Source organism: Lissotriton vulgaris, chromosome 2_1 (genome assembly GCF_964263255.1).
Source record: "Lissotriton vulgaris chromosome 2_1, aLisVul1.2, whole genome shotgun sequence".
NCBI lineage: Eukaryota > Metazoa > Chordata > Amphibia > Caudata > Salamandridae > Lissotriton > Lissotriton vulgaris.
Window position 1 is genome coordinate 1,972,556,545 of NC_141687.1, and position 24,411 is coordinate 1,972,580,955.

At 48.7% G+C, this 24,411-nt stretch overlaps 1 protein-coding gene across 4 annotated transcripts in view; it reads left to right on the top strand.

Annotated features, from left to right (window-relative positions):
• Positions 1-24,411, top strand: part of LOC147733584 (protein regulator of cytokinesis 1-like) — a 544,834-nt gene that overhangs the window by 19,078 nt on the left and 501,345 nt on the right. For all 4 annotated transcript variants that reach the window (XM_086958174.1, XM_086958175.1, XM_086958173.1 and 1 more), the window contains exon 2: positions 12,087-12,219. In XM_086958174.1, the coding sequence (XP_086814300.1) occupies positions 12,087-12,219 (133 nt within the window). The remainder of the gene's footprint in view (positions 1-12,086; positions 12,220-24,411) is intronic.

Consider the following 24,411-nt stretch of genomic DNA (forward strand, 5'->3'; position numbering starts at 1 on the left):
AAGAGTGATCCGAGATTAGTTTGGGGGCAATGTCAGTTTCCTCTATGGGGTGAGTGAAAGGGCTAGAAATAAAAATGTAGTCGATTCTCGAGTGGCGAGGGGCCGAATAGAATGTGTAATCTCGGCCGTCTGGTGTAGTGTAGTTCCTATATTCCCAGTAGGCTCTGCACATTAGAATAATATAAACAGCAGTGTAGACGTAGGACTGAGGTCAACTAGGTCTCTACTGACTGTATTAGACTTAATTAGTTTTGCCGTCTAGCTCAGAGGTCACTAGAAACTTTCTCGAGCTCCATACCTTGGTAATAGAATGTGGGAGGTCTGGCATCTCTTTCTTCAGGACTCGATCCCCCAGCAACCCGCAAGGGTGGCTGGAAACACCGGAGCTGGATTTTCTCGGCTGGAGAAAAAGACAGCGTCTCTCTAAGTGCGTCGAAACAGGGGGGGTGGCTTCCGTGGGCTCTCGCATCAGCTGGGCTCTCGGGCTAGTAGATAGCCGCTCTGCTCCAAACCACCGAGTGTTTGCTTAAGGCAACTGTTGGTATATTTATACCTGAAAGGTGCCGAGTTTGACGTAAGGTTGGACATAAGACGTCACTAAGAACTAACAGTTCTTTCTGAACTCCAGGAGTTCTTGTTCAAATCAAAACAAAAGCAGGGGGAGATTTCCCGGGCTGCTGGAGGCTTGGTTTGTTTAAAGAACTCGTTGTGCTTTCTAGGAGTCGATGGGAGTAGCCGTGCTGTGCATCTGGACTGTATGGGCTATTACTGAATATGGATATGATTCTTATGCCTTTGCAAGGATATTATTGATTATAACCACATAAGGGCATGAATCGGGAATATTGAATTAGGGTCCTAGATGGAAACACAACAGATGCTGTGGGCGCCATGAGTCGTGTAGATTGTATTTGGAATAGAGACGGGTCAGAGTATCATGGGAGCGTGACGGGTGGTATGAGCATTTGGATTGGCGGTCTAGGAGGGGATCTAGGGGAAGGTTAAAGTCCCCACCGACAATTAAAAGTTCCTCTTGGGGGATGGTTTCTAATGCAGATGAGACAGATTCCCAGAACTCCGGGACATCCGCGTTAGGACCATACATGTTTATTACATGAATGGGTTCATCGTCTCTCATGAGGTGCGCCACAAGCAGCCTGCCGTCATCGTCATGAGTGTGTGAGGTAATAGAGATGTTTGATTTTGTCGCGATAAGGGTAATCACTCCCCTCTTTTTGTGAATCGCAGAGGGTGTGGGTAATCCAATGTTGATTAATGAACAGTGCATCTTCTTTTGATAATTTTGTCTCCTGAAGAAGGATGATATGGCCTTTGGATTTAGCTAGATATTCAAGGGTTTTTTTTACGTATAACGGGGTGATTAAGACCCTTGACGTTTAGCGAAACTATGTTGAGACTTTCTACCATTGATTTGTTTTGAGTCATCTAGACTGCGTTTATCGCAAGAGAAGTGGCTAGCACACTACGACTAGGGTTGTGCGAACCAATGGGCGCATGTATTATCAGGCAGGGGAGTGACCAGGCAAAACCCTGGACCTGTGAGCTCCAGAAGACTTCTGAAGACAGTAAGCTTGTGGACTGTTGAACTAAACCCACCGACAAATGTGACTCTGCTTTTGATGTCTGTGCTGTACAAAACAAACGAATGAAACAAAAACCTACTGAAACGACCACAATTACATTTACCCCTTGCCTACCCCCCCCCAACCCACCCTCCACCCGGTGCCCCTAGACCCCTTCTCCCCTCCCCCTAGGAAAATCGAACTTAGGAGCTGCGACGGCAGTACCGTCCATGGTCAACACAGGACGTTTTAGGAGGGTAAAAGAACAGAATGATCAAGATAGCTGCTCTAGCATAACTGTGTGCCCTTACATAATAGAGCTAGGGCTCCGTGATGGAACCCAATGCAAGAATCTGGGCTATTCGACATGTGGCATTACAGCTATACTACTCGCAAGGACTTAAATTAGACACAAGGCATTACATCTATACTGCCTGCAAGAACTTAAAGGGTGAACAAGTATTTGACGGTTTGGCCATAACTGGCACCAGTAACTTCTAGCCCCATTAGGACTGCTAAAGAGCAAATTAGCAGTACAATATGTAAAGATAATGAAACAATATGAAGATCTGGAAGTGCGGATGGTGCTGTCAGCAACAACAGTGGAAGTGTAAAGAAAACCAACTGAACAGGCAGACTCCACGTGAATCAACCAAGGAAAAACCTGTTTAAGGCCACAACAGCATAAAACATGCAGGAGTTGAACGTGATTATTCATTAACCAAAGGAGAGCACCCCAATTCAGACCAATGGAGAATTTATTAACCGGACTAAACAAACCATTGACCATGATTACAAAACATGACCATTAGCACGATTGAACATTCTTGAACACCAATGATGTCTCACCAGACCAAGATAAACAATGTCAGTAGTGAGAAGATTCATGTGCTTCCGTTTTTTGTTTGTTGGAGGCTCCGCTTGAGGAATCCATGAATTGTGGAGGTGAGTCTTCCAAATAACATGCGAGGTCATGGGGGTTTGAGAAGAAGCGAGGCTTACCATGGTCGATGATTTTAAAGCTCGCTGGGCCTGCAAATGAGAATTGAATATCTTTTGACTTTTGTTTATCTCTCAATGACAAGAAGCCTTTTCGTGTCTCGACCGTCTCTTTGGAGAAATCCTGCGTGAAGATTATGCGGTGGCCTTCCCAAGTGATGTGATGGTTTTTCCTTGCAAATTGTAAGATGCTTTTTCTGCTAAATGAACACATTTTGAATGAAATTCAGACAGGCCTAAAAAAGACGTAACCTCATCTTTGCAGGTTGGGCAGGTGCTTTACTTATAGTCTTTAATTTTATTTCTTTGGAAAAATTCTATCTTCACTGACTACATGTCCTAGGAAAGTCACAGACTTCACATTTGTTCCATTCTGCAGTTAATCCGTTCTTTAAAATTCCTAAAACATCCCTCAGCTTACTATCCTGCTCCTCTTAACTCTTCCCCATTACTAGGATGCCATCCTGGAAGTATGTAACACTTCTTTGGTCCCTAAACAGCCTACGCATCAACTTCTGAAAGACTGCAGCAGCTGATGCCAGTCCAAATGGCATACACACAAACCTGTAGCAAACAAAAGGTGTTAAATGCTGTAACGTTCCTACTAGCATGGTGAAAAGCAACTTGATGATTGCAAGCTGAGAATAAAACCGTGGTGGAAAACCATCTTACACCTTTTGGTCTCATCCAATAATTAATATTAGGTAGAGGTAACTTTACTACAACAACGTATTTGTTCAGGTTGCATAGGTCTACACGTGACCTGTTGGCCTACTGTGGCACTGCCAATGGGGACAACCATTCTATAGACTCAATTATAACTCTTAGTTCCAGTTTAAGTTCACTATCCACATCATCCTTTACTCTCAAGGAATGATTCTCACTTTGTGGTACACTGGAGTGGCACCATCTTTGAGCCCAAACCCTTTGTTTTCTGACATCTCCAGATAAAAATACTTCCGGAAATTCCTTTTCCCCATGTCTCTTTTTTTCTTCCTGTTCCTGTGTTTCAAGTAATAAAAATTGATCTCTGCTATTGGGATCAAAAATAATTTCCAGTGCTTTTTGGTCCTTCCAACTTAACTCTGAGGGTTATACTTCTGACACACATACCTTTCTTCCTTTTTTTTTTTCAGAACAAAATTTTATTGAAGTACCGACAAAACACAAAAGGGGACACCGTCCTGCATTACAACGCAGGACTAATAAGCTCAGGCATGAAAGAGGATATGCAGTCAGTACAAACAATAATAGATTATACACCCGCACTCCCTACCACCCCCCCCAGGTCCCACCCAGTTCCCTACACAGTGTCTGCTAGTCTCAAGGCATAAAGCAAGAAAATACAAAGAGTGTGTGCTCCCTGCCGCCCAGGGTACAATAATTAAAGATCCTCTCCAGCGTCCTGGGGCATCGGTGGCTCCAGCCACAGTCCTCTGTAGTCCGCCCATCTTTTCCATATCTTAAAATGTTTCCGAGGGCATCCCCTGGCCTCAAAGACAGGACGCTCCAGCCCCATGCAAAAGTCCAACCCCGTCTCCAAACTTACAGTAAGGGGGCCCTGGGGTCCTTCCAGGCCCTGGCTATATCTCGCTTAGCCACAGTGAGGCCCAAAACCAGTAGTGGCGTTTGTATATGTTGCCCCCCACCTGTTCCATGGCATGCAGCAGGCCGAGCTGCGGTGATCGGGGAAGGTCCCAGCCCAAGACCTCAGCCAAGCAGTCCCAGACACCCATCCAGTATCTCGCCAGGTTTGCACACGACCACACAGTGTGGACAAACGTCCCAACCTCCCGTCCGCACCTCAAGCACTCAGGGGAGGCAATCAAACCTGCTTTCCACAGTCGTTCTCTGGTAAAATAGGCCCTATGTAAGTATTTAAATTGAATAAAGCGTAGACTCATCGCAATGGCCGCCCCCCTTGGGGCCTCCAGGGCCTCCCTCCAGTCTTCCTCTCCGAGAGCTCCCACATCTCCCTCCCACGCGGAGAGTAGTCTATCCAGGGAGGAGGAGCAGTGTGTGACCAGGGTCTGATATATATTAGAAATTTTCTTTTCCTCCAATTCCCCCCATAAACACCTTAGCCTCCAGGGGGCTGAATTCTGGCAGGGACTCTAAGCCCACCAGAGAGGGGGATAATGCATGTCGCAGTTGCAGGTATTTAAAGAATTGGGTCTTGGGCATGGCATATTCCTCACTCAAGGTCTGGAAAGACTTAAGGGTGGTGCCCCTCATGACGTGGCCGAGCGTAGAGATGCCAATAGCGTCCCAGCCCTTGAATCCCCGTAGGGATGCCAGCGCCGGCAGTCGTCCGTTCTGCCACAGCGGAGTCTCCCTCGTCAACTTGTTCCACCACCCCATGCGGCGCAGAGCTGCACGCCACACTCGGAAGACCACCTGGGTGACTATGGGGAGCCTCTTCCTGATAGTCGCCGAGTACAGAATGGTGTATACCGTGTCCGGATCCATCAAGTACCGTTCTAGGGTGTAGGTCGGGTCGCTCCGATCCCCGTACAACCAATCATTAAGCACCAATAGGTGTGCCGCCTGATAGTATGATAAAATGTCTGAGGTGGCCAGGCCCCCGCAGTATGTAGACAGGAAGCAAGTGCGGAGAGCCACTCCCGCCACTCCCCCGGCCCAGAGGAACTGACTCAGCGTTCACTTGACGAAACCACTGCGGTGCTATAGGGCATGGGTGGTTTTGCAGTTGGTATAGGAGGCGCGGGAGGGCCACCATTTTAAAGATCGCCGATCGGCCATAGATGTTCAGTGGCATTCTGGACCAAATTCTCATGTACTCTATCCCAAACGGGCACCACATTGCGCTCCCATGCCACATTCGGAGCGTCCGTAATAAAGACGCCCAGGTATTTGAGTCCACCTGCCGCCGTCTGCAGCGTCGACGCCCATGCACCCAGTCCCTCACTATCTCCCAGCACCCACAGCACAGCTTAGACTTTTGCACGTTTAGATGCAAGGCCGAAACTTCCCTAAAGATTTGCATTATCTCCAGGACTCTGGGCCCGGACCTATTGAGGGCCGTAAGGAAGAAGAGGAAGTCATCGGCATACAATGCAATGCGATCGGACGGGCCCATCTCCTACTCTAGCCCCCATAGCTGCGCGTCCATCCGCACCCACGCCGCCAGGGGTTCCATGCCCAATGCGAATAAATAGGGTGAGAGGGCAACCCTGCCTGGTGCCCCGTCCGATGGAAAGGGTTTTGACGCCGCCCCGCCACTCTCACCGACGCGGTCAGGTCCGTATAGAGCAGGCTCAGATATGAGAGGAAAACAGGCCCAAGATTGAGGCGGGACAGATGCGCCCGAAGGTACACCCAGCTGAGAGAATCGAATGCCCTATCAATGTCAGCTAAAAGGAGCGCCGTTGGGATCCCAGCGGCACGGGCCGTCTCCACCACCACCTGCGCGCGCAAATGTTGTCTGGTTGCCCTATGGGGCATGAACCCCGCCTGATCAGGGTGCACCAGATCGGTGATATACGGGAGGAGGCGGTTGGCCAGGGCCTTGGCCAATATTTTCGCCTCAAAGTTTAAAAGGGAAATCGGCCTGTATGAGGAGTGATGTTCAGGGGGTCTCCCGGGCTTACAGATGACAACAATTTTGGCATGTCTCCAGTCCGCTGGGAGGCGACCACACTCCCTGGCTGCCTCTAGTGCCAACCTATAGCGCCCCTCCAGTTGGAGGTGAAAGGTTTTCATGAATTCACACGGGAACCCATTAGGTCCCGGGCCTTACCAGAATTCAATTCCCCAAGTGCCGTGCCTAGTTCCTCCAGGGACAGGGAGTTCCAGCTGATCCCTGCCCTCATCCGAGAGCGCACGCGGCGGGAGATCCGCCAAGAATTTATCAACGTCCTCCGCAGGGAGCATACAGATCCGCATAATACTGTGCGAAGCTGGCTGCTATGTCCTCAGGGGCCGACATCTGGTCCCCCCCGCTCATCCCGAATTCCCGGCAGGGTCTGAGCCCGGAAGGTGTGTTGGCAGAGTCTGTAGAGCATGGTGCTGGACTTATCCCCCCCCATTGATAAATTCTGCTCTGTGTGGCCAGCCAGAGCTGGCGCGCCTCATTGAGTAACAGGGATGAGTACGATTGCTGCGCCATCAGGAGCTGCCCCACAGCCTCATCTGTGTCGCCCATAGTGCATTCTCTCTCCAGGTCTCGAACCTGCCCCGCTGCCTCCTCCACCTCTCTCTGACGGATCCTGCGGGCCCCTGCACACCAAGCGATGTTCACCCCCCGGAGCACTGGCTTAAGTGCCTCCCACTGGGTGGCGGAGTCCACCTCCGGCCCGTCGTTCTCCGCCCAATAATTAGAAATGGCTTCACGTAGGTGTGAGCGATAGCTATCCTGTTGCAGGTGCCACGCAGACTGGCGCCATCGGAAGGGCTGTCGCCTCTTGTCCAACAGAAGATCCAGGGACACGGGGGAGTGGTCCGAGATACCACTAGGAAGCACAGCTGTGGAAGCGACCCTCGCTAGCCAGGGGAGCGGCACGAACAAGTAATCTAATCTGGAGAAGTACTTGTGTACTGCCGACACATATGAATATTCGCGACTCAGAGTGTGTTGGTAGCGCCAGGAGTCAATCCAACCCATGCCCTGCGCTAGGCCATTAAGTTTAGTCGGTGCTGCAGCCTGGAGTCTCCTACCGGGCCTATAGCGGTCCGTCCGTCCATCACGTCATTCCAGTCTCCCCACAATCGCCAGCACATCCGGGATATCGGCCCACACCTCAAACAACTTTTCAATAAGTGCATCTTGCAACGGGGGCGGAGCATACACACTGCCAAAGACCATCGGCTCATCCCCAACCATACCTTTAACAAACACATATCTACCATGGGTATCGATCCATTGCGTCTCATGTACATAAGAGAGCTTGCGGTGTATCAGGACCGCCACCCCCCGGGACCCCCTCGCAAAGCCCGCATGAAACACTTGTTGATAGCCATATCTCTGCAAACTGAGGGTCTTGGTGCCCTGGAGGTGCGTCTCCTGTAGGAAGAGAACGTCCGCCCCTTCCCTTTTCCCCAGCTTTTATCTAGCATCCCCCGGACATTCCAACTCACTACTCGTAACATCGCATGTAGGAGGCCTGACCTCTGGGCGTCAACCATTGTCAATGGGGAGAAAATGCAGAAGCTTGGGCTCTCGGAGCCACACACATACAATACAATTGCCAAAGTAGCGCAGACACTGTTTCAAACTTATCTACCCCCCACCCCCACTGCCCTCCTCCCCCACTCCCACCACCAACCCCACTCAGCCACCCCAACCTCCCCGCCATCCCCAGCCCCTGTCCCAACCTGACCCCCAAACAAGTCCCCCCAACTGCCTACCCCTCCTCCAACCCCAAATACCTCATAGAACACTGAAGTATCTGTCGCGGCATGGGCAGCCTCGGGCCCAAAACGGAGCGCCCAAGGCCAACCATACCAATGGATCCCAAACACCCACTAAGCTAAGAACTCCCCCCCCCCCCCCCCCTCCCCCTAACATCTCCCACTCATGTAGGAGGCAGGTAGCCCCTGTAACGGAGCACCCCAAACCCTTCTCATAGTCCCAGCAATTGTTGGAAGAACCAACCAACCAAGCGTGGCAGTCTACTCAGCTTTCAGTCGTCCGTAGAGCAAAGCACAGGTGGACCACTCCCCTCAGCTGGGGCAGCTGGTATCCGTAGGCGGGCAGGACCACCCATCGCCCCTCGGCTACCTCCACCCGAGTGGTCCGAATCAGTGGGCGCAGCAGTCCGAGACTCAGTGCTAGAGGCAGTGCACTTCCGAGATCTGGACTTTCTATTCCTTTTGCTTCGGGCGTTCTGATCACTCCGGTTTTACGATGAATCACTCGTGTGTCCCGGAACAAGGCCCAGTTGAGCATGGGGCCTGACTCTCACCGTTTCATCCGTCCACCTGAAGACGTCCTCTGGCGTATCGAAAAAGTGAGTGCGGGATTGAAAGACTACTCGTAGGCGGGCCGGATAGAGCAAGGAATACTGAATCTTCAGGCCCCGAAGTTTTGTCTTGGCGGCCAGGAAAGAGTGTCTCTGTTGTTGTACTATCTTGGTGTAGTCGGGGAAGATCATGATCTTGTGATTTTCAAATAAAAGGGAATCCTTGGCCCTCGCCTCCCGCAGTATAGTGTCTCTGTCATGGAAGTTCAGGATTCTGGCGATCACCGGCCTGGGCCATTCTCCCGCCGGCGGCTTCTGCGTCAGGGCCCGGTGAGCGCGCTCAATCACAAAGCAGCGGGACAAGGTATCCGGGGGGAGCCAGCTCTCCAGCCATTGGGAAAGGAAGCGTTCCATGCTGCCCTTTTCACAGCCCTCCGGAAAACCCACAAAGCGAAGGTTGTTACTGCGCGCCCGTCCTTCGGCATCCTCCACACGAAGCGCCAGACCCTTTTGAATATTCTCAATCGCCGCCATTTTCTTCTTCAGGGTCCCGACATCATCTTCCACCACTGAGATCCTGGACTCGGCCTCTGTAATCCGCGCCACAGCGTTGCGTAGGTCCTGTCTCAGGAGGGTCACATCCGCCCCAATCTTGGCGTCCAGCATGTCCCTGGATTGGGTTATCACCGCGTTATCCGGCCCCGACCCCGGGCCGCCATTCGGTTCCGTGAACTTGTCGATGGGACCCTGCTTAGCAGCCCCCCCCCCCCCCCTCTGGTCATGGCCAAGTCTTACTCCGGTATCACCGCCCTTCAAGCGTTAGCGGATCCTTTTGGCGGGGCAATCCACACCTCCAACAGCTGCCAAGGGTGGTTCACTGTCCAGACACCCCTACAGTCTATACACGCCTCATACACGCCGCCGCCGTCTATTCAGGGTGGGGGGAAAGGGCCTCACGAGTCTCCGCAGACCCCTGCAGGCCAAGCCCCAGCGTGAATGAGAGCCGCCAGGGACACCTCCCTATGAGTTCGCCGCCACAACCTGCACTTGTGCACCTCGCGATCCTCCACGACAGCCCGGGGGTATCCTAGGCCCGGCAGCCTGCTCAGGGCCCCAAGTCAAGTCCAAGCCGGTCCCATCGGTCCCTTCCGCCCCTCTAGCAATCTCTGCAGTGCGATGGAGGGGGGAGGTCACCAGGGGGGGGAGACACTCACGGTTCGTCGATCACCTCCGCAGGGTCGGCGCCAGGTCCACACTGGGTCCGCAGGCACGTTTGTCCCGGCACGGACACGAACCACTCCGGTCCGTCCTACAGGCCCTCAGTCCACTGCCCCGGTGAGCACAGCCATGGGGATTCCAGCAGTCCGGTCCAGGTGCATTACCGCCCCCCAGCTCCTCAGGCCTCGCTGCGCCTGCACTCCTGTCCCGAGGACAGATGCTGGTGTCGCTGGGCGGGTACCACCAAACTCGAGGCCCTGGCTTCTCCAAGGCGAGGTAGGCCGCTGCTCCTGCTCGGCGACCTCCGGGCACCAGTCTCTGCCGCCCTCGCTGTAGTGTTAGGCAGGGGGTCTCCTCGATGTGTCGCTGATACCAGGCCGGCCCAGACTTGGGCAGAAGGATGGTGCCGCCGGCACCTGCGCGAGCCCTCCGGTCGCGCCAAAATCGAGGCCCCGGCTTTGTCGTTCGGGACTAGGCCGCTCGCTGCTTCGGCAGGTCCCGCTGCCCTGGAAGGTCCCGGACCGTCGCTCCCAGCGTCAGATGGCCCCCAGCACTGTCTGCCACAATCGCCCCACAGGCAGTGCACTGTTTGGGTCCGGGGGCCAGGATAATCGGTCGGATAATCGTCAGGCCGGCGGGAGCTCTAGAAAGCCGCGTCCGCCATCAACGCCCGCTAAGCCACGCCCCCCTTTCTTCCTTTTAATATGCTTCCAAGAACCATTGTATCCCAACATAGAAATTCTTTGACCACTAAATGTCACTGGTTCAATGTCAGACATGACCAACTCATCAGTCTGCATACTCCCAAGTCCTTATTAAGAATAGTAAACACGGAACCTGAGTCCACTGCTGTAGAAATTTCCACTCCACCGATAAACATGTCACACTTGGATTTGTGCTTTCTTGCATTGTCAAAATTCAGCACAGAACATTTGACCCAAAACACCTTCATTGTCAACTCTGGGTTGACGACGCCCAACGACATATGTCCAACCCGACGCTCAGGACATATTGTTTGGGGTCAAGTGCAACACGTTTTCATGTGTATTTTGTCCTTGGGACAAGAATGCTAAACCCCTGCAGAACAAACCCTTTAGCTGCCAATTTGCATTACAACATTATGGATCAGGGAAGGGCCATATGTTCTTTTTAAACTTATATTTGTGGTTCATTAATTTAAAGCCTTTATTGTTGGGGTGAGCGCTCTAAGTAAGTAACTGCTCTCTTATTTGATGCAATTTTGTTGCTTGAACATATGCATTATAAAAAAGAAGCGGTCACTATTGACTTATGGATATGCCAGCAACAGTATTGACCTTTTGTCTAAAATGTCTCTGGAACTAAGGTTGATAAACAGTGTGATTGCTAAAGGCCACAGATTTAGCTTCTTCAAACTTCATGTTAGGGATGTAAACCTGATACGCTTGTTTGCTTTTTATCTCGCCTTCAGACAGCTTTTAGCTGTCTGTGGTCAGACATACTGTTCATACCAAGACTTTCAGTGGGCTTTGAGACAGCCCACTGTTTACTAGAGATTGACTTGGTTGTCAATCTCTTTTGCTTGCTTGTTATTCAGTGTCTTTTCTTCCTCATCTGGTTTGTCACTCCTCTGGAACATAGCTTCTTTACTATCTTTTTAATTAGATGACTTGCATCCGTCCACATTTTGGAGAACTACCCTTTTCTTTCAGGTTTCAACCAGAGTGTGTTTTTGCTCTTTCCCTCACTTTCTGCTTCCCCCTCAAATATTCAGCTTGCGTGCTTCTTATTGCTCCTGTCTCAATTCCCAAGCTCTTCTTTATCTTGCTCTGTCTTGCTTTCTTTTTTCTTCCCTTGTCCCAACCTCCTCCCTTGCTTCTCCGTCTGTTAATGCCCTCTGCATTGACTTCCCTCTTCTCCTCCTACATTGTGCCTCTTCCGCTGCAATTTTCTTTTCTTTGATAAAGTTTTCTTAAGCACCTGAGGGCCTGTCAGCTAGAATTTGCTCCAGGGAAGGGGTGCTTCTTTCACAAAAAGCATGTAGAAGTTTTTTTATTTACTGCACCAAAGCGGCGGTCTTCCATCTTGGAACTGTGAATTAAAAATAAACCATGGTGATCACTTCCTGCCATGTGCACGCACATGTATATTGACTCATTCAATCTCGTGCTGGGTGGCTTTATACGTGCAAATGCATAACGCATGCAGGAACGCATATCTTTGAACTTATTATTTTTTTTTTTTTTTGCCACTGCAACACATCACCAAAACATTTTTTTTCTCCTCAAATGCCACATGGGTGCACAGGCACCCATGAAGCAAGACTTGTTTGCTTTGCCAATGCTTGTTTCATGCTATGGGTTTAATTTTATCTTTTTTTCCTCAGTGAAGTAATGGCTGAAGAAAGTGTACAGTGTTTGACTAGGGCACTACACAGGCTGCGAAGCATCTGGGAGGAGATAGGCATACCAGAAGATCAGCGTTTGCAAAGAACCAATGTTGTGAAGACGCACATTAAAGTGAGTAGCTCTAATTTTATTGTTATTGTATTCTCCTTTTTTTTTATCAAAAAAGCATGTGTGCTGTTAATGTGTGAACAAGTGGGAATCGACCAACAGAACGATTTACTTAATTTGCTACGTAGTTTTCGTAATGTCCTTAATGCGTTTGTGGTGAGGTGGCTGGTATAGGAAATTCTGTAATATAAATCTGTAGTGCAAGTTACATCCAAATGTCTATATGCTTGAAGTCTTCTCAGGTGAGTTAAAAGTAGTGTGAATGTACTTTGAGTAGTGTGTAGAAAGCCCCCCACATGTATTTGTTGCCATGTTTTTCTAAATGTTTGCTTATTATCAAGGGCCAAGTCAGTGCATTACTTAGCTGTACAAATTCATAACATTGTGGTGGCTGCTCTGGCTAGGGTATATATGGGCGAGGAAATGGGGTGTAGAAGACTGTAAAGACTTGAATTGATATAGATAAAGCTTATAAGGAGTCTCTGGGACAGTGAATTGAGTCTTTAGTTGGTAGAAAGAGTTCACAGCGTTCAATTGGGGACTTATTGGTTCTTTAACTTTGAGAGTGTCTTGCAAGCTGGCAAACTAAGTGCTCTGCTGTACAGGTTGGCTGTTCTGCTCAGCATGGAAAGAATTTGAGAGGACTTAAAATAAGGTGGATAGGTTGTGTATGGTTGGAGGTGTTGGCGAGCACAAGGGGAACGGTACATGGTGTTAGAAGTTGGAGATAGGATTAGTATTTTGTGGCTAACTTAAAATAGGAATTTGAACAGGGGTCTGTTGAACGTTCAGAGCTTATCCATTTGGTGTTTCTTGTAAGGCCATGGTTTGGACGTTTGCAAGTGGATGTTGGAGTGTGATAGTTAAGTATTTTGTCCACGTTCATTGAACGTGTACCTGTGCAGTTTGGCTAGGAGACGGTTTTATGAGTCCACTTTAGTTAGACATTACAAACAGCAACGTTATTTCCAAATTATATAATTTCCCTGTGATCTGATTCTAGGGCTGTAACTTATTTTTCATAAACAATTTAAATATTTAAAAAATACAACGCACACACAGGAAATTTTATCTAAATACCAATTCACATCCTCACACTGTCATCAATATTACTTATTCATAGTTACATTTATGTATGTGGCGTTTTGAGGATTGCATTGACTGATATGTTGATGCAATTAAATATGTGAAAATTGTTTTTTTCCCTCCTTTTTCTAAAGAAAATGAATTAAGAATTAGATAATCAGGGTCATGGCATGGACAGCAGCCAAGAAGGCTTTCTGAGCACAGTGATCGGTCGCCTAGAGAAACCTATACCTCAGTAGACCTGGAGAGAGAAGGATACCAGCATCACAGGATTGAAGTGGTGGTTGTAAGCTGGAGGTGCTGTTAAACCTGGAGGGTTCACTGATGAATGTCCATGTAAGCAATGTCATGGCGAGCATCTTCCACTTGTCTGAGGGGAAGTGAAGTGGCCCAGGCCAAATGAGAGCACTGAGGAGTGGCATCTAAGGAGGCCCAGAAGATTCCTGCTATGACATTTTTAATGCTCACTCGGGCATAACTGTTTTTACACAGCTGGGGCACGAGTGAAGAGAAGGAGCGCATTCGAACTTCCTCTCCTGACTGATTTTTGAGGCCCAATCTTCAGATAGTATTATGTTTTAGGAACAAGTCCAGTTCAGAAAATAATTGAGATTATCCATTCAGTATTTCCTTCAGTCTGTATTTGACTGACTGAAATATTTTTAAAGCGCTCTTTTGCCGAGGCGTCTTAGCGCTATAGCACAGAAGAAGTTACAGAGCTAAGTTAGGGCATAGAGAAGAGCCAGGTATTTAATGCCTTCCTAAAGCTCACTTTAGATTTGTCAGACCGCAGCGCAGAGGGCAATATTCCATAATTTGGAGGCCTGATGGGAAATGGATTTCCCGCCCCAGCGGGCTGTCCGTATTCTGGGCAGGCACACCAGGTCTTGGCTTGGCTGGCGCCTTGAGACCCTCTGGGTGAGTAGTGCCCTATATAAATGTTTTGATTGTATGTGCGCTGCGGGGTGTAGCGTGGGGAGGAGTTTGGTAAAATCGGCCGGCCCTTTTCCATATTGGGATTTGTTGACCAGACATAAGGCCTTAAATTGAATTCTACGCCTAACTGGGAGCCAGTGAAGTTTGCGTATGGCTTTGGATGTAGGGTGACGTTTTGGCAAATTCATTAAGACTCTAGCTGCTGCGTTTTGGATTGCCTGTAGTTTTGCCAACTGTTTTCCCCCAATGCCCAAGTAGAGTGAATTGCAATAATCCACCCGAGACATTATAAGGGCTCCCATCACCGTCTTCCTTAAAGTAAGCGGGATGTACGGTAGTATTTTTCTGAGCACCATAATGGTGTAAAAACAGGCCGATGTTACCTGGTTTATTTGTGCCGTACAGGAAATGTCTTTATCGAGCATAAAGCCAAGATTTCTGACCTTATCCGCTGGAACAGGACAGTGCCAGCCTCCGAAGGCCACCAGAGGGGGGTTCCAGATAGATGGTTTCTGGCCGAACTCTATTACCTCCGTCTTTTCTGTGTTCAATTAAAAAAAGTTATGGCTCATCCAGTTTTTAACATCTAGGAGGCAATTCCTAAAGCGTTTTGCTGTAGCTTCCACCGACTGAGAAAGTGACACTACAATTTGTGTCGTCGGTGTACAACACTAGGTGCAGACTGTGAGATTTTATTAGTGCAGCAAGAGGCGTCAAGTACAGGTTGAACAATGTCGGTGATAAGGCCGAACCTTGGGGTACACCTCCTGGGAGGGAAAATTCATCAGATTGAAGACCTCCCCAGTGGACTTGTTGGATTAGAGCACCTAGGAAAGACGTCAGAAGAGTTAGAGCAGTGTCTGTGATTCGGAAAAACAAGGGGTATATCCTGAGCTCCAAGACAAGTATTATAGTCCATCAATTCAATTCAATAAGACGATTAGTCATCATTTCATCTTGATTTATTTCAGTCTTCTTCAAACGAACACACACTAGCCGCCGGCTAGTGTGTGTTCGTTTGAAGAAGACTGAAATAAATCAAGATGAATTGATGACTAATCGTCAAATTGAATTGATGGACTATAATACTTGTCTTGGAGCTCAGGATATACCCCTTGTTTTTCTGTTTTTCATCTGTTTGATCCGTGGAGGGTGACCAGGATCTTATCCTTGGAGCTCAACAAATTCTTAAAGTTTACTTGTGTTTCTTCCCAGCGCAATTAACACTCACCTGTTTTTTTCCAGTGTCTGATTCCCAGGGCTCTCAGCCTGTTCAGTAATACCTCATGATTCACTGTGTCGAACGCCGCTGTTAAGTCCAATAGGATCAGGGCAGTTCTACCACCTTCGTCCATTGTCCTGCGGATATCCTCAGTTTCCATAATTAAGGCGGATTCTGTTGAATGGCAAGGTCGAAACCCATGTTGTGAGGGGTTCTAGTAAGTTGTTATGATCTACGTACCTCATTAATTCTTGATTCATAGCTTTTTCTAGAATCTTAGCTGGTAGAGGTAGGCAGGATATTGGCCGATAGTGCTGTGGTCTCGTCGGATCCAAGGTATCTTTTTTGAGGATGGGCCTAATGCAGGCTTTCTTCCAACTGCAAGGAAATTTACCCAAGCTGATGACCTCATTTAGCAGAGAAGTCAGAGCTGTACTTATTGTTTCTGGAATCATATGCAATATATAAGGAGTGCAAGGGTCTAGAGGTGCCCCTGATTTCATCTGAGTAAGTAGATTAGACCTGTGTCTTTTCTAGGAGTGGGAGTGAGCGTAATTAGTGACAACAGGTATTGTGTGTTCCCGATAGGTAGCAGATGTGCCTACTACTAAAGTGTTGGAAAAATGTTGCCATGTTCTCAACAAAGTTCTGGTTAGGTACAAAGATGGTGTCACGGGGACTCTTTGCCAGGTGGGCGACCGTTTTAAATAATTCCCTGGAGGAGTTGGATGCTTCTTGAATTTTTTTTATGAAGTTTGATTTAGTCTGAGCTATCTTTGTCTTGTACTCGTGTAAGACTTTGGTATATTCTATCCTGTTTTGGTGACTGTAGTCCATGCGCCAGATTCGCTCCTAGCGTCGGCATTTGAGTTTTATTAATTTTACGTCCGTGGTGTACCATTGGGCGGTGTCTGACCATCTTCTTGGTTTTTTAAATTCCACTCAACTTAACAAACTAAATAAAGTCCATTTAAGCACCCATCACGTGTTTCTGTTTGAACGTAGTCACTAATCTCCTCAACGTGCTTACCAGGCGCCTGAGCAATCCCCGCCCTGCTTAAAGGATTTTCTGATGCCATGTACCTCATATTTGGGTGATATGACCTTCCTGGCGTGCCTTTTTGGGCCCCGGAGGCTCAGAGGGCTCCATCAGGTTTTGCACTGGCAGCTCTGGCGCTGATGCCACCAGTAGATCCAGTGGAGCATCTGGTCCAGTGCAATGAGCACTATGACGCAGTCTAGCCCGGTGCTGGCCACCACTTACACTCCGGACGGTGCCAGTGCCCTCCGGAGACGCCAACCCCATTCTTATCCCCAACGACCCAGAGCTGGCACCCTTGGATCCTCAGGCTTTGAAAAAGAGGAAGAATGGGAAGGTCGCTTGACCTTTACAAGACCAGCCTGAGCAAGAAGTGGACTAGTAGGAGGAACTGGGTGAGGCCAGTGGACTGGATACCTCTTCAGATTCCGGCTGGCTTTCTCTCCCTACCTTGGCTGTGGAGGTGGGAGATTCATACGCTATGTTGGTGAGATGGGCAGCTGAGGTCCTAGACCTTCCTCTCCCTTCGGTGGATGCAAAGACAAACATCTTGACAGAGGTCCTACAGCTGTGTCTCTCCTGCCTTTCAACAAGACCTTAACTGATGTCCTTCTGGGAACCTGGTCCAACCCCAACACAGGGGATCCTTTGACTAGGGCAATCACCACCTGACATTGCCCATGCACCGGGCGACCCAAACTTCCTCACCAACCACCCTACCCCTAAGAGCTTGCTGGTCCAAGCCTCTACCTCACAAGACGTGTCTCTTCCGCACACCCGTAGAGGGAATCCAAGAGGCTAGATAGTTGGGGCAAGACTTTTATTTTTTTTCTGCCAGCCTTTGATTGCCACCTGTGAACACTGCATGCCTATTTGGCTGCTACTCCCACTCCTTGTGAGATTGTTTTGCAAGGGCTGCCACAGGTTCCGAAAGAGGCCCGTGCTATTCTCTCCCAAGCAGTATCAGATGGGTGAGATGTGTCAAAGTTCCTGATTCGTTGTGGAGTTGAAATGACCGACACACTGGGCAGAGCGATGCCACGCCTGAGAACTTTGGCTTTAATGGGGATGTCCAGACTTCCTTTTTGGACATGCCCTTTGTTGGCACCCGTCTTTTCAGAGACCAGGCAGACGTGTACCTGGAGCACTTTAAAGACTTTTGGGCTAAGGCAAAGTCCTTGGGGCCTCTCAGTGGCCTCTCGTTCCTTGTCTGCCTCTTGCTCTATTCGTAGCCACGGAAGGGACTTTCAGCTGGGCCAACCATATCACAGCCACATGATCTCGCACATTCTGCAGCCTCTGCTTGGCCGCGGCTCCTTTCGGTCCCTCTAGGTGTGGCTCCTTTCGACTCCCCACCCCACCGTGGGTGCGGCTCCTTAGTCCTCTCCTCCCCGTGCAGCCTCCAAACCTTCCGAGTCTGCCTCTTCAAGATCATAAGCTGCCAAATGGTGGCAGGATCCGCCACTGCCGAAACATTACATCAGACAAGTGGTGTTTTCAGATAGTCCGAAGGGGCTACTTCCTCCCCTTACACTATCCCTCCAACTTACGACCGACTGATGGAAGACCTCCTGAACTTGCTTCAGGATGAAGTCAGAACTCTCTGGGTTAAGGGAGTCATAGAAAGGATTCCGGCACCAGAAGTAGGCGGTTGCTGTAAGCTTTCGTCCTATCCTAAATCTGCGAGCCCTCAACTACTTCCTTGAAAATTAAAAGCTCAAGATCATTCTGGGTAGTGTCTTGTCTGTCCGAGACCAGATGATATAGTTGGACATACAGTACGCTGATTTTCACTTTCCCATCCTGTCTTATTGGTGTTACCTGCAGTTCACGGTAAGCCACTAGCACTTTCAGTTCCCTGTGCTCTCCTTTGGCTTACCAACACCTGTCGGTTGGTCACCAAGGTGATGGAAGTGGTCGCAGCTAGTCTGCAAGATCAGGGTTGCCAGGCTTCCCCAATTTTTATGACTGGCTGTTGAAGGTGAGCTCGACCCAATCTGTCTTCACCCACCTCCAGACTATAACGAACCTCCTACTTTCGCTGGGGTTCATTAGCAACGTGCTGAAGTTACACCCGACTCCCTCTCAGACGCCTCCTTTCATCTGAGCTGTTCAGTGCAGTTTCTGGCCTATCCTCCTGGGCGGCGAGTGTAGGATATTCTGGATATGATACTGATGTTTCAGCCCCTAACCTGAATGTGAGGTTGCTGGGCCTCGTGTCCTTCTACTACTGACACATGCTCGATGGCATCTGTGGGCTCTACAGTGGGACCTAAGGCAGGATGCACTGTACCACAGATGAGGGTATATCTGAGTAGATTTGGTCCTACAATACTTGAGCCAATTCTTAAATATTGTAAGTTCCTGGAAACCATGAGGAGTAAATGGGCTGGAAACTCTACTTGAGTTTCTCTGCACCATAATTGCTTTATTGAAACCATGAGTACTTGGTACCAAAATACTCCTTGTAATACATCCACACTGACAGTGTGAGATTTATTAAGCCTTGTACTAAGAGGGCACCTCAGAGGTGCCCCCTGAATCTACTGACCCTGGTGTGGTCACTTACTGGCACAGACCTGCTTCTGGACCCCTGGGTGGGGAGCTTCTGCTCTCTAAGACCAGAAACAATTTTTTAAAAGATGTATTTATTGATAGCAGAGGGAATGCAAGGGGATTACAAGATGGTGTCATTTTTGTAAATAAAGAACTGTAAACCGAACAATCAACCTCCCCATCCCAGACCCTACACTTTGCAATCTGAAGCATGCAATATCACCATCCTTTCGGTCGCTTTTGCAAGTTGTTGAATATATATATATACAGTAAGGCAATCATACCCACATGCACAAGAATCGGGTAGCGCAGCAGCTAGGGAATAAAAAAGAAAATCAGGTTAGTCATGTACAGCATCCTTGGTATCGCCTCCTTGCTCACTGCACGCTAGCAAATATTCTCTCAGCGGGGCCCACAAATCTTTAGGTCTAGAGTTCTTTAGAAGTTCTTCAGAGTACTAGTTCAACTGCTCCTGGCAGTAGGCCATGTCTTTAAGCAACTGGGATACCTTAGGGCTTCGCTTCCCATCCCATGTGAACAGTACCCTCCATTTTGCCAGCAACCGAGCCACTCTAACAAACCGGCCCAGTACCCCTTTAGCCTCAGGCACGTGTCCTAATAAACATTAAAGTGGTGTACAGTTCAGAGTGTGGCCTGTCATGGCGTCTAGCATTTTCAGAACATCTACCCAATAGGAGTGTACAGCTTGACATTGCCACGACAGATGCACAAAGTCTGCCCCGGCTCGCCCACACCGTCTACAGCAGTCTGTGTCTCTGTAGCCTATTCTGTGTAGCTTTGTGGGGGTGTGGTATGTCTGATGAATGAACTTTAGGTGTATAATGCGCAAGTTGCTGTTAGACGATAGTCTGCCAGTAATAGAGCAAATCTGCACCCACGTGGCCTCCGTAATCTGTATCCCCAAAGATCTATTCCGCTAAGCTGCGGCCTTCCGGGAGAACCAGTTCTGTTAACACCGTCTTGTATAGTCTGGTAAGTAGATGTTTCTTAGTGGCAGTTGTTATCACCAGTTGTAGTGAGTTGGAGACGGCAGGTTCCTGCGGAAAACTGTGTTAGTGATCCCTCACAGCTCTGCGCAGTCGATAGCACATGTATGTGAACAGAGGTGAGGATTTAGAGATTTAGCTCAGAATGTCCCCTGACACATAGGTCCCATCTCTATATAGACCTCCCAGAACAGAAATGCCAGCTTCTTTAAGCGTCTGCTTTGGGCCACGTTCACGTGCCACTGAAAGAGCGCTGTGCCCTGCAATATACATATTCGGCGCATATAGAGGGAGCCTATCTGTCCGCCTCCCAATCTCCTGCCATGCCGAAATCGTGGCGTCAATCGTGTTTATCTCAGACCGAGGTGTGTCTGCGAACGTGCGTTATGATGCCCTGCAGAGGGATATCACCCGAGTCCCCCTCCTCAACTGCTACTTGCGGGTTAAAGCCATGTGGTCGGAACCAAAAGAAAGCAAAGTGGGCCAGTCCGCATAAATAGTAGACATAGAAATCTGGAGCACAAAACCCCCCCTTTTCAAACGGTAATGTTAGTGTTCCAACTAATGCGTGGAGGTTTTGCACCCCACACCAAGGAGAGTAGTTGTCTGTATCGTCGCAAAGAAGTGTTTATTCAGGCGAATAGGGACATAACAGAATAGGTACAGGAATTTGGGAAGTACTACCATTTTGATGACCGCTATGCGGTCTGCCAACGACAAAGGCAGACTCACCCACCGATTCACTTGCTGCACTAAGTCAGTGTAGGCCCTCCCGTAGTTCCCGTAGTTCTCACGTATGACGAGCGCGGTGTCTCTAGGACCCAAAAGCCTAGATATTTCACCGGATCAACCGTCCACACCAGGGGGAATTCCAGCGTGGGCGCGGTAGTGGCTGGCGTGAGGGGAACTATAACAGATTGCTCCCAGTTTATGCTCAGTCCTGAGAAAATGCCAAAGTGTACATATTCTCGAATTGCACGCGACAAGTAGATGTGCGGCACCCGCAAGTATACCACCATGTCACGCCGGCACGTCTGGAAGGCACACCAGCAGACCCCTCTGAACACGGAGAAACGCTCACAGTTACCAAATAGTAAAATCTGGAAGAGGCCACCTAGTGAAACCAATCCTCTCAACAAGTCACAATAAGGAATGGTATGTGTGAAAATATAAAGAATGATGGCTTAACCATTAGAAAAATATCCTTTCTTCTACACAATCATTGTTAAGAGCATAACTGTGGAACGAACTTCGAGTGAAATATGTTGTGCCTGCGAATCTCTACTCAACTAAAATAATATACTCTACGAGTAATCCAGACTAGAAATAAGAAGTGGAATCAACCAATATCAGCGCTATATATTTCCTGCTCAAACCTCTTCATTATTAAAAACATCAGAACCTCCGTTCTAAGAAATAACTGGAACCTACTCCACAGGATACCTAAGTAAAGAACTTGTTATACACTTGTCTGTGTGTAAAAAACGAAATGACGGTCACCTGATTCAGGCCGAAACGCGTTGTGTTCTATTCTACCGCATTTTGCCTTCATATAATTCTCCATCGACCGAACATATCGTACAACACACTTTTTTTGTATTTAACTGTGTATTGTTGTATGTCTTTTTCACAATAGGTATTGTATGTTATTTATTGTCACTGGTATGAACTATAATGGTTACTCTATAAATTAAGTGAAACCAAAATTTAAAAAAAAAAAAAAAAAAAAAATAGAAACACAAAACTCTGTTATCCGATATGGAAAAAAAGATATAAAAATGAAACAAACAATAAGAAAAATAAAATAATCATATATTTTGCATACATTACTGTCTAAGCGAATTATTATTGTCAATGTAATTATGTAAAACTGAGGTTGTAACAAGGGCACTAAGATTATCAACTGGTTTGCTACTTTTTCCTTCCCAACTCATACCACCATGTCATCTGCATAGGCAGATATGCCCACCGGTCTATTATTGAAGTTTAGAGCTGCCGCTCTATGAGACTGCTGGATTCTGCATGCCAGCGGCTCCAATACAATAGCAAAGAGGAATGGGGATAGGGGGCATCCCTGTCTAGTGCTGCGCTGAATGGTCAATGGTTCCGAGGTAAACCGCCTCACCCTTGCTGAAGCGTCTGTGTACAGGATTTGTATCCAGCGGATAAAGACAGGGGGAAACCCCATCCTATAAAGGATGAAGAACATGTACTTCCATTTGATCGAATCAAAGGCCTTGGCTGCGTCCAGTAACACAGCTACGGCTTGTAGGTCAGGATTAAGGACATGGAACATGGCGAAAATCGTCCAGAGGTTCCAGGACGTAGAGTGGTCTGGGATGAAGCCTGACTGGTCAGGCAAGACCAGCATTGGCATCAGCGGATGTAGTTTGGTGGTGAGGATTTTTGTGAGAATCTTGGCGTCTATGTTGATTAAGGATAGGGGGGGGGGTGATAGGATTCACACCTGGTGGGGCTCTTGTCCTTTTTCAGTAGAGTGATAATGAGCACTTGTCGTAAAGACTGAGGGAGATGTCCTACCTCATGCACCTCTGCATACACAGCTAATATGTGGGGTGCCAGCAGATCCACATATCGCTTATAAAATTCGGCCGTCAGCCCAGCCGGCCCGGGAGCTTTCTTGTTCGGCAGGGCAAGGATGGCTTCCTTGATATGTGCCTCATCAATAGGGAGGCTGAGATATTGTGGACATCTGACAGCCAGGCACACGCCGTATCTTTCAAATAGTCAGCAAGCGCGGAGTCAGACATGCCGTCGCGAGAGGAATAGAGGTGCTCGTAGAATTTATGAAATTGGTCCAGTATAGCATCCGAAGTGAAATGGTCCGCGCCAGTGTCATCCACTATGTGCTCTATAGGAGGGGCGTACACGCGCTGCCGCAATCGATTGGCCAGCATTCTACCCTGCCTGCCACCCTCCCCATAAGCTCTCGCCACAAACCTCTTTGATAGGTAATTCATCTCCGACTTCGCCAGGAAGTTGTGTTCCTCAGTGTATTCCCTAATGTGCGCCAGGTTTCAGGTGAAGGAAGTGTATCATAGGAGGTTTCCCGGTCGCGCAGTTTGGACTCTATGCGGTGTATTTGTTCTGAGGTCGCGAAGAATGCCTGCTGACGTGCCTATACACACCCCCGTATAGTGACTTTAAATGCTTCCCACAAGGTAGCTGCACTGTCAACCGTTCCCACATTCAAATCGAAGTACTGGACCATAGCCTTATTAGCGTCGTCGTAGACTATATCAAACAGGGCATCCACTCGGAACCGCCACGTGAAGGGGGGGGGCGCACATTATGTGGGACCTGAAATTTGAGCAGGACCGGATTGTGGTCAGATAAGGTCCTAGGAAGTGTACGGACCACAGTCACCCAGCCGTTAGCCAGCCCGTCTAGCAGCCAATAGTCCAGACGGGACCATGTGTTGTGTGACGGTGTAATGTGTGTGCCTTCCATAACCCCAACATGCCTCAGTCGCCAAGCGTCAATCAACCCCATCTCCTCCATAAACTGTCGGATACAGTTTGCAGTTTTTAGCATACGGCTGCCAGCCAGGGCAGGTTTATCTAACCGTGTGGTTAAGTGTGTTCAAGTCTCCACCAATCACTAGTGCCGACTCCAGCCATGTGCACAGCACCTGAAACAAAGAGGATAGCGACGCTGGTTCGTCAACCACAGGGCCATAAATATTGGCTATAGTCATGACCACTTTCCACAGTTTGCCTCGTACCACTGCCCAGTGGCCTTCCCGATCTGTACAGGAGTCTATAGGCTGGAATGGCGTCCTTTTTTTATGAGGATGAGAACCCCCCGGGCATAATCAGAGTAAGAGGAGGCCAGTCGATAGGCAGCCTATCTTCGTGCTATGAAGCCCTCATTTTGTTTCGTTAAGTGGGTCTCTTGCAATAAAGCAATTTGCACCCCTTGTCTATCTAAATGTGCAAGTGCCTGTCTATTCTTCTTAGGCGTGTTCAGGCCCGCACATTCCAAGTGAGACATGTATATCGTTCACCCATCATCAATGAGGCTCCCAAGCAGTGTCAAACCAGCGTCGCTGCACAACAACCCGCACATCAACATTTGCGTATTAATTGCAGTCAATTGAAAAGAATTCGCATTGCAATCACTAAAGCAGAAAGAGTGACCAGACATCCCACCCCCCTCCCACTTTGGCAACCCCAACCCGCCAAAGAAACGAGTTATTCCTCCCCCCCCAGCCCACGCAACACAAACAACAAACATTTCGATATTCGGGTCATACCCATTGGGGGCAGTGGAGGCAATGCACACTCCCGACACGAGGCAGAAGTGGGCCCCCACAGCTAGTACTCAGC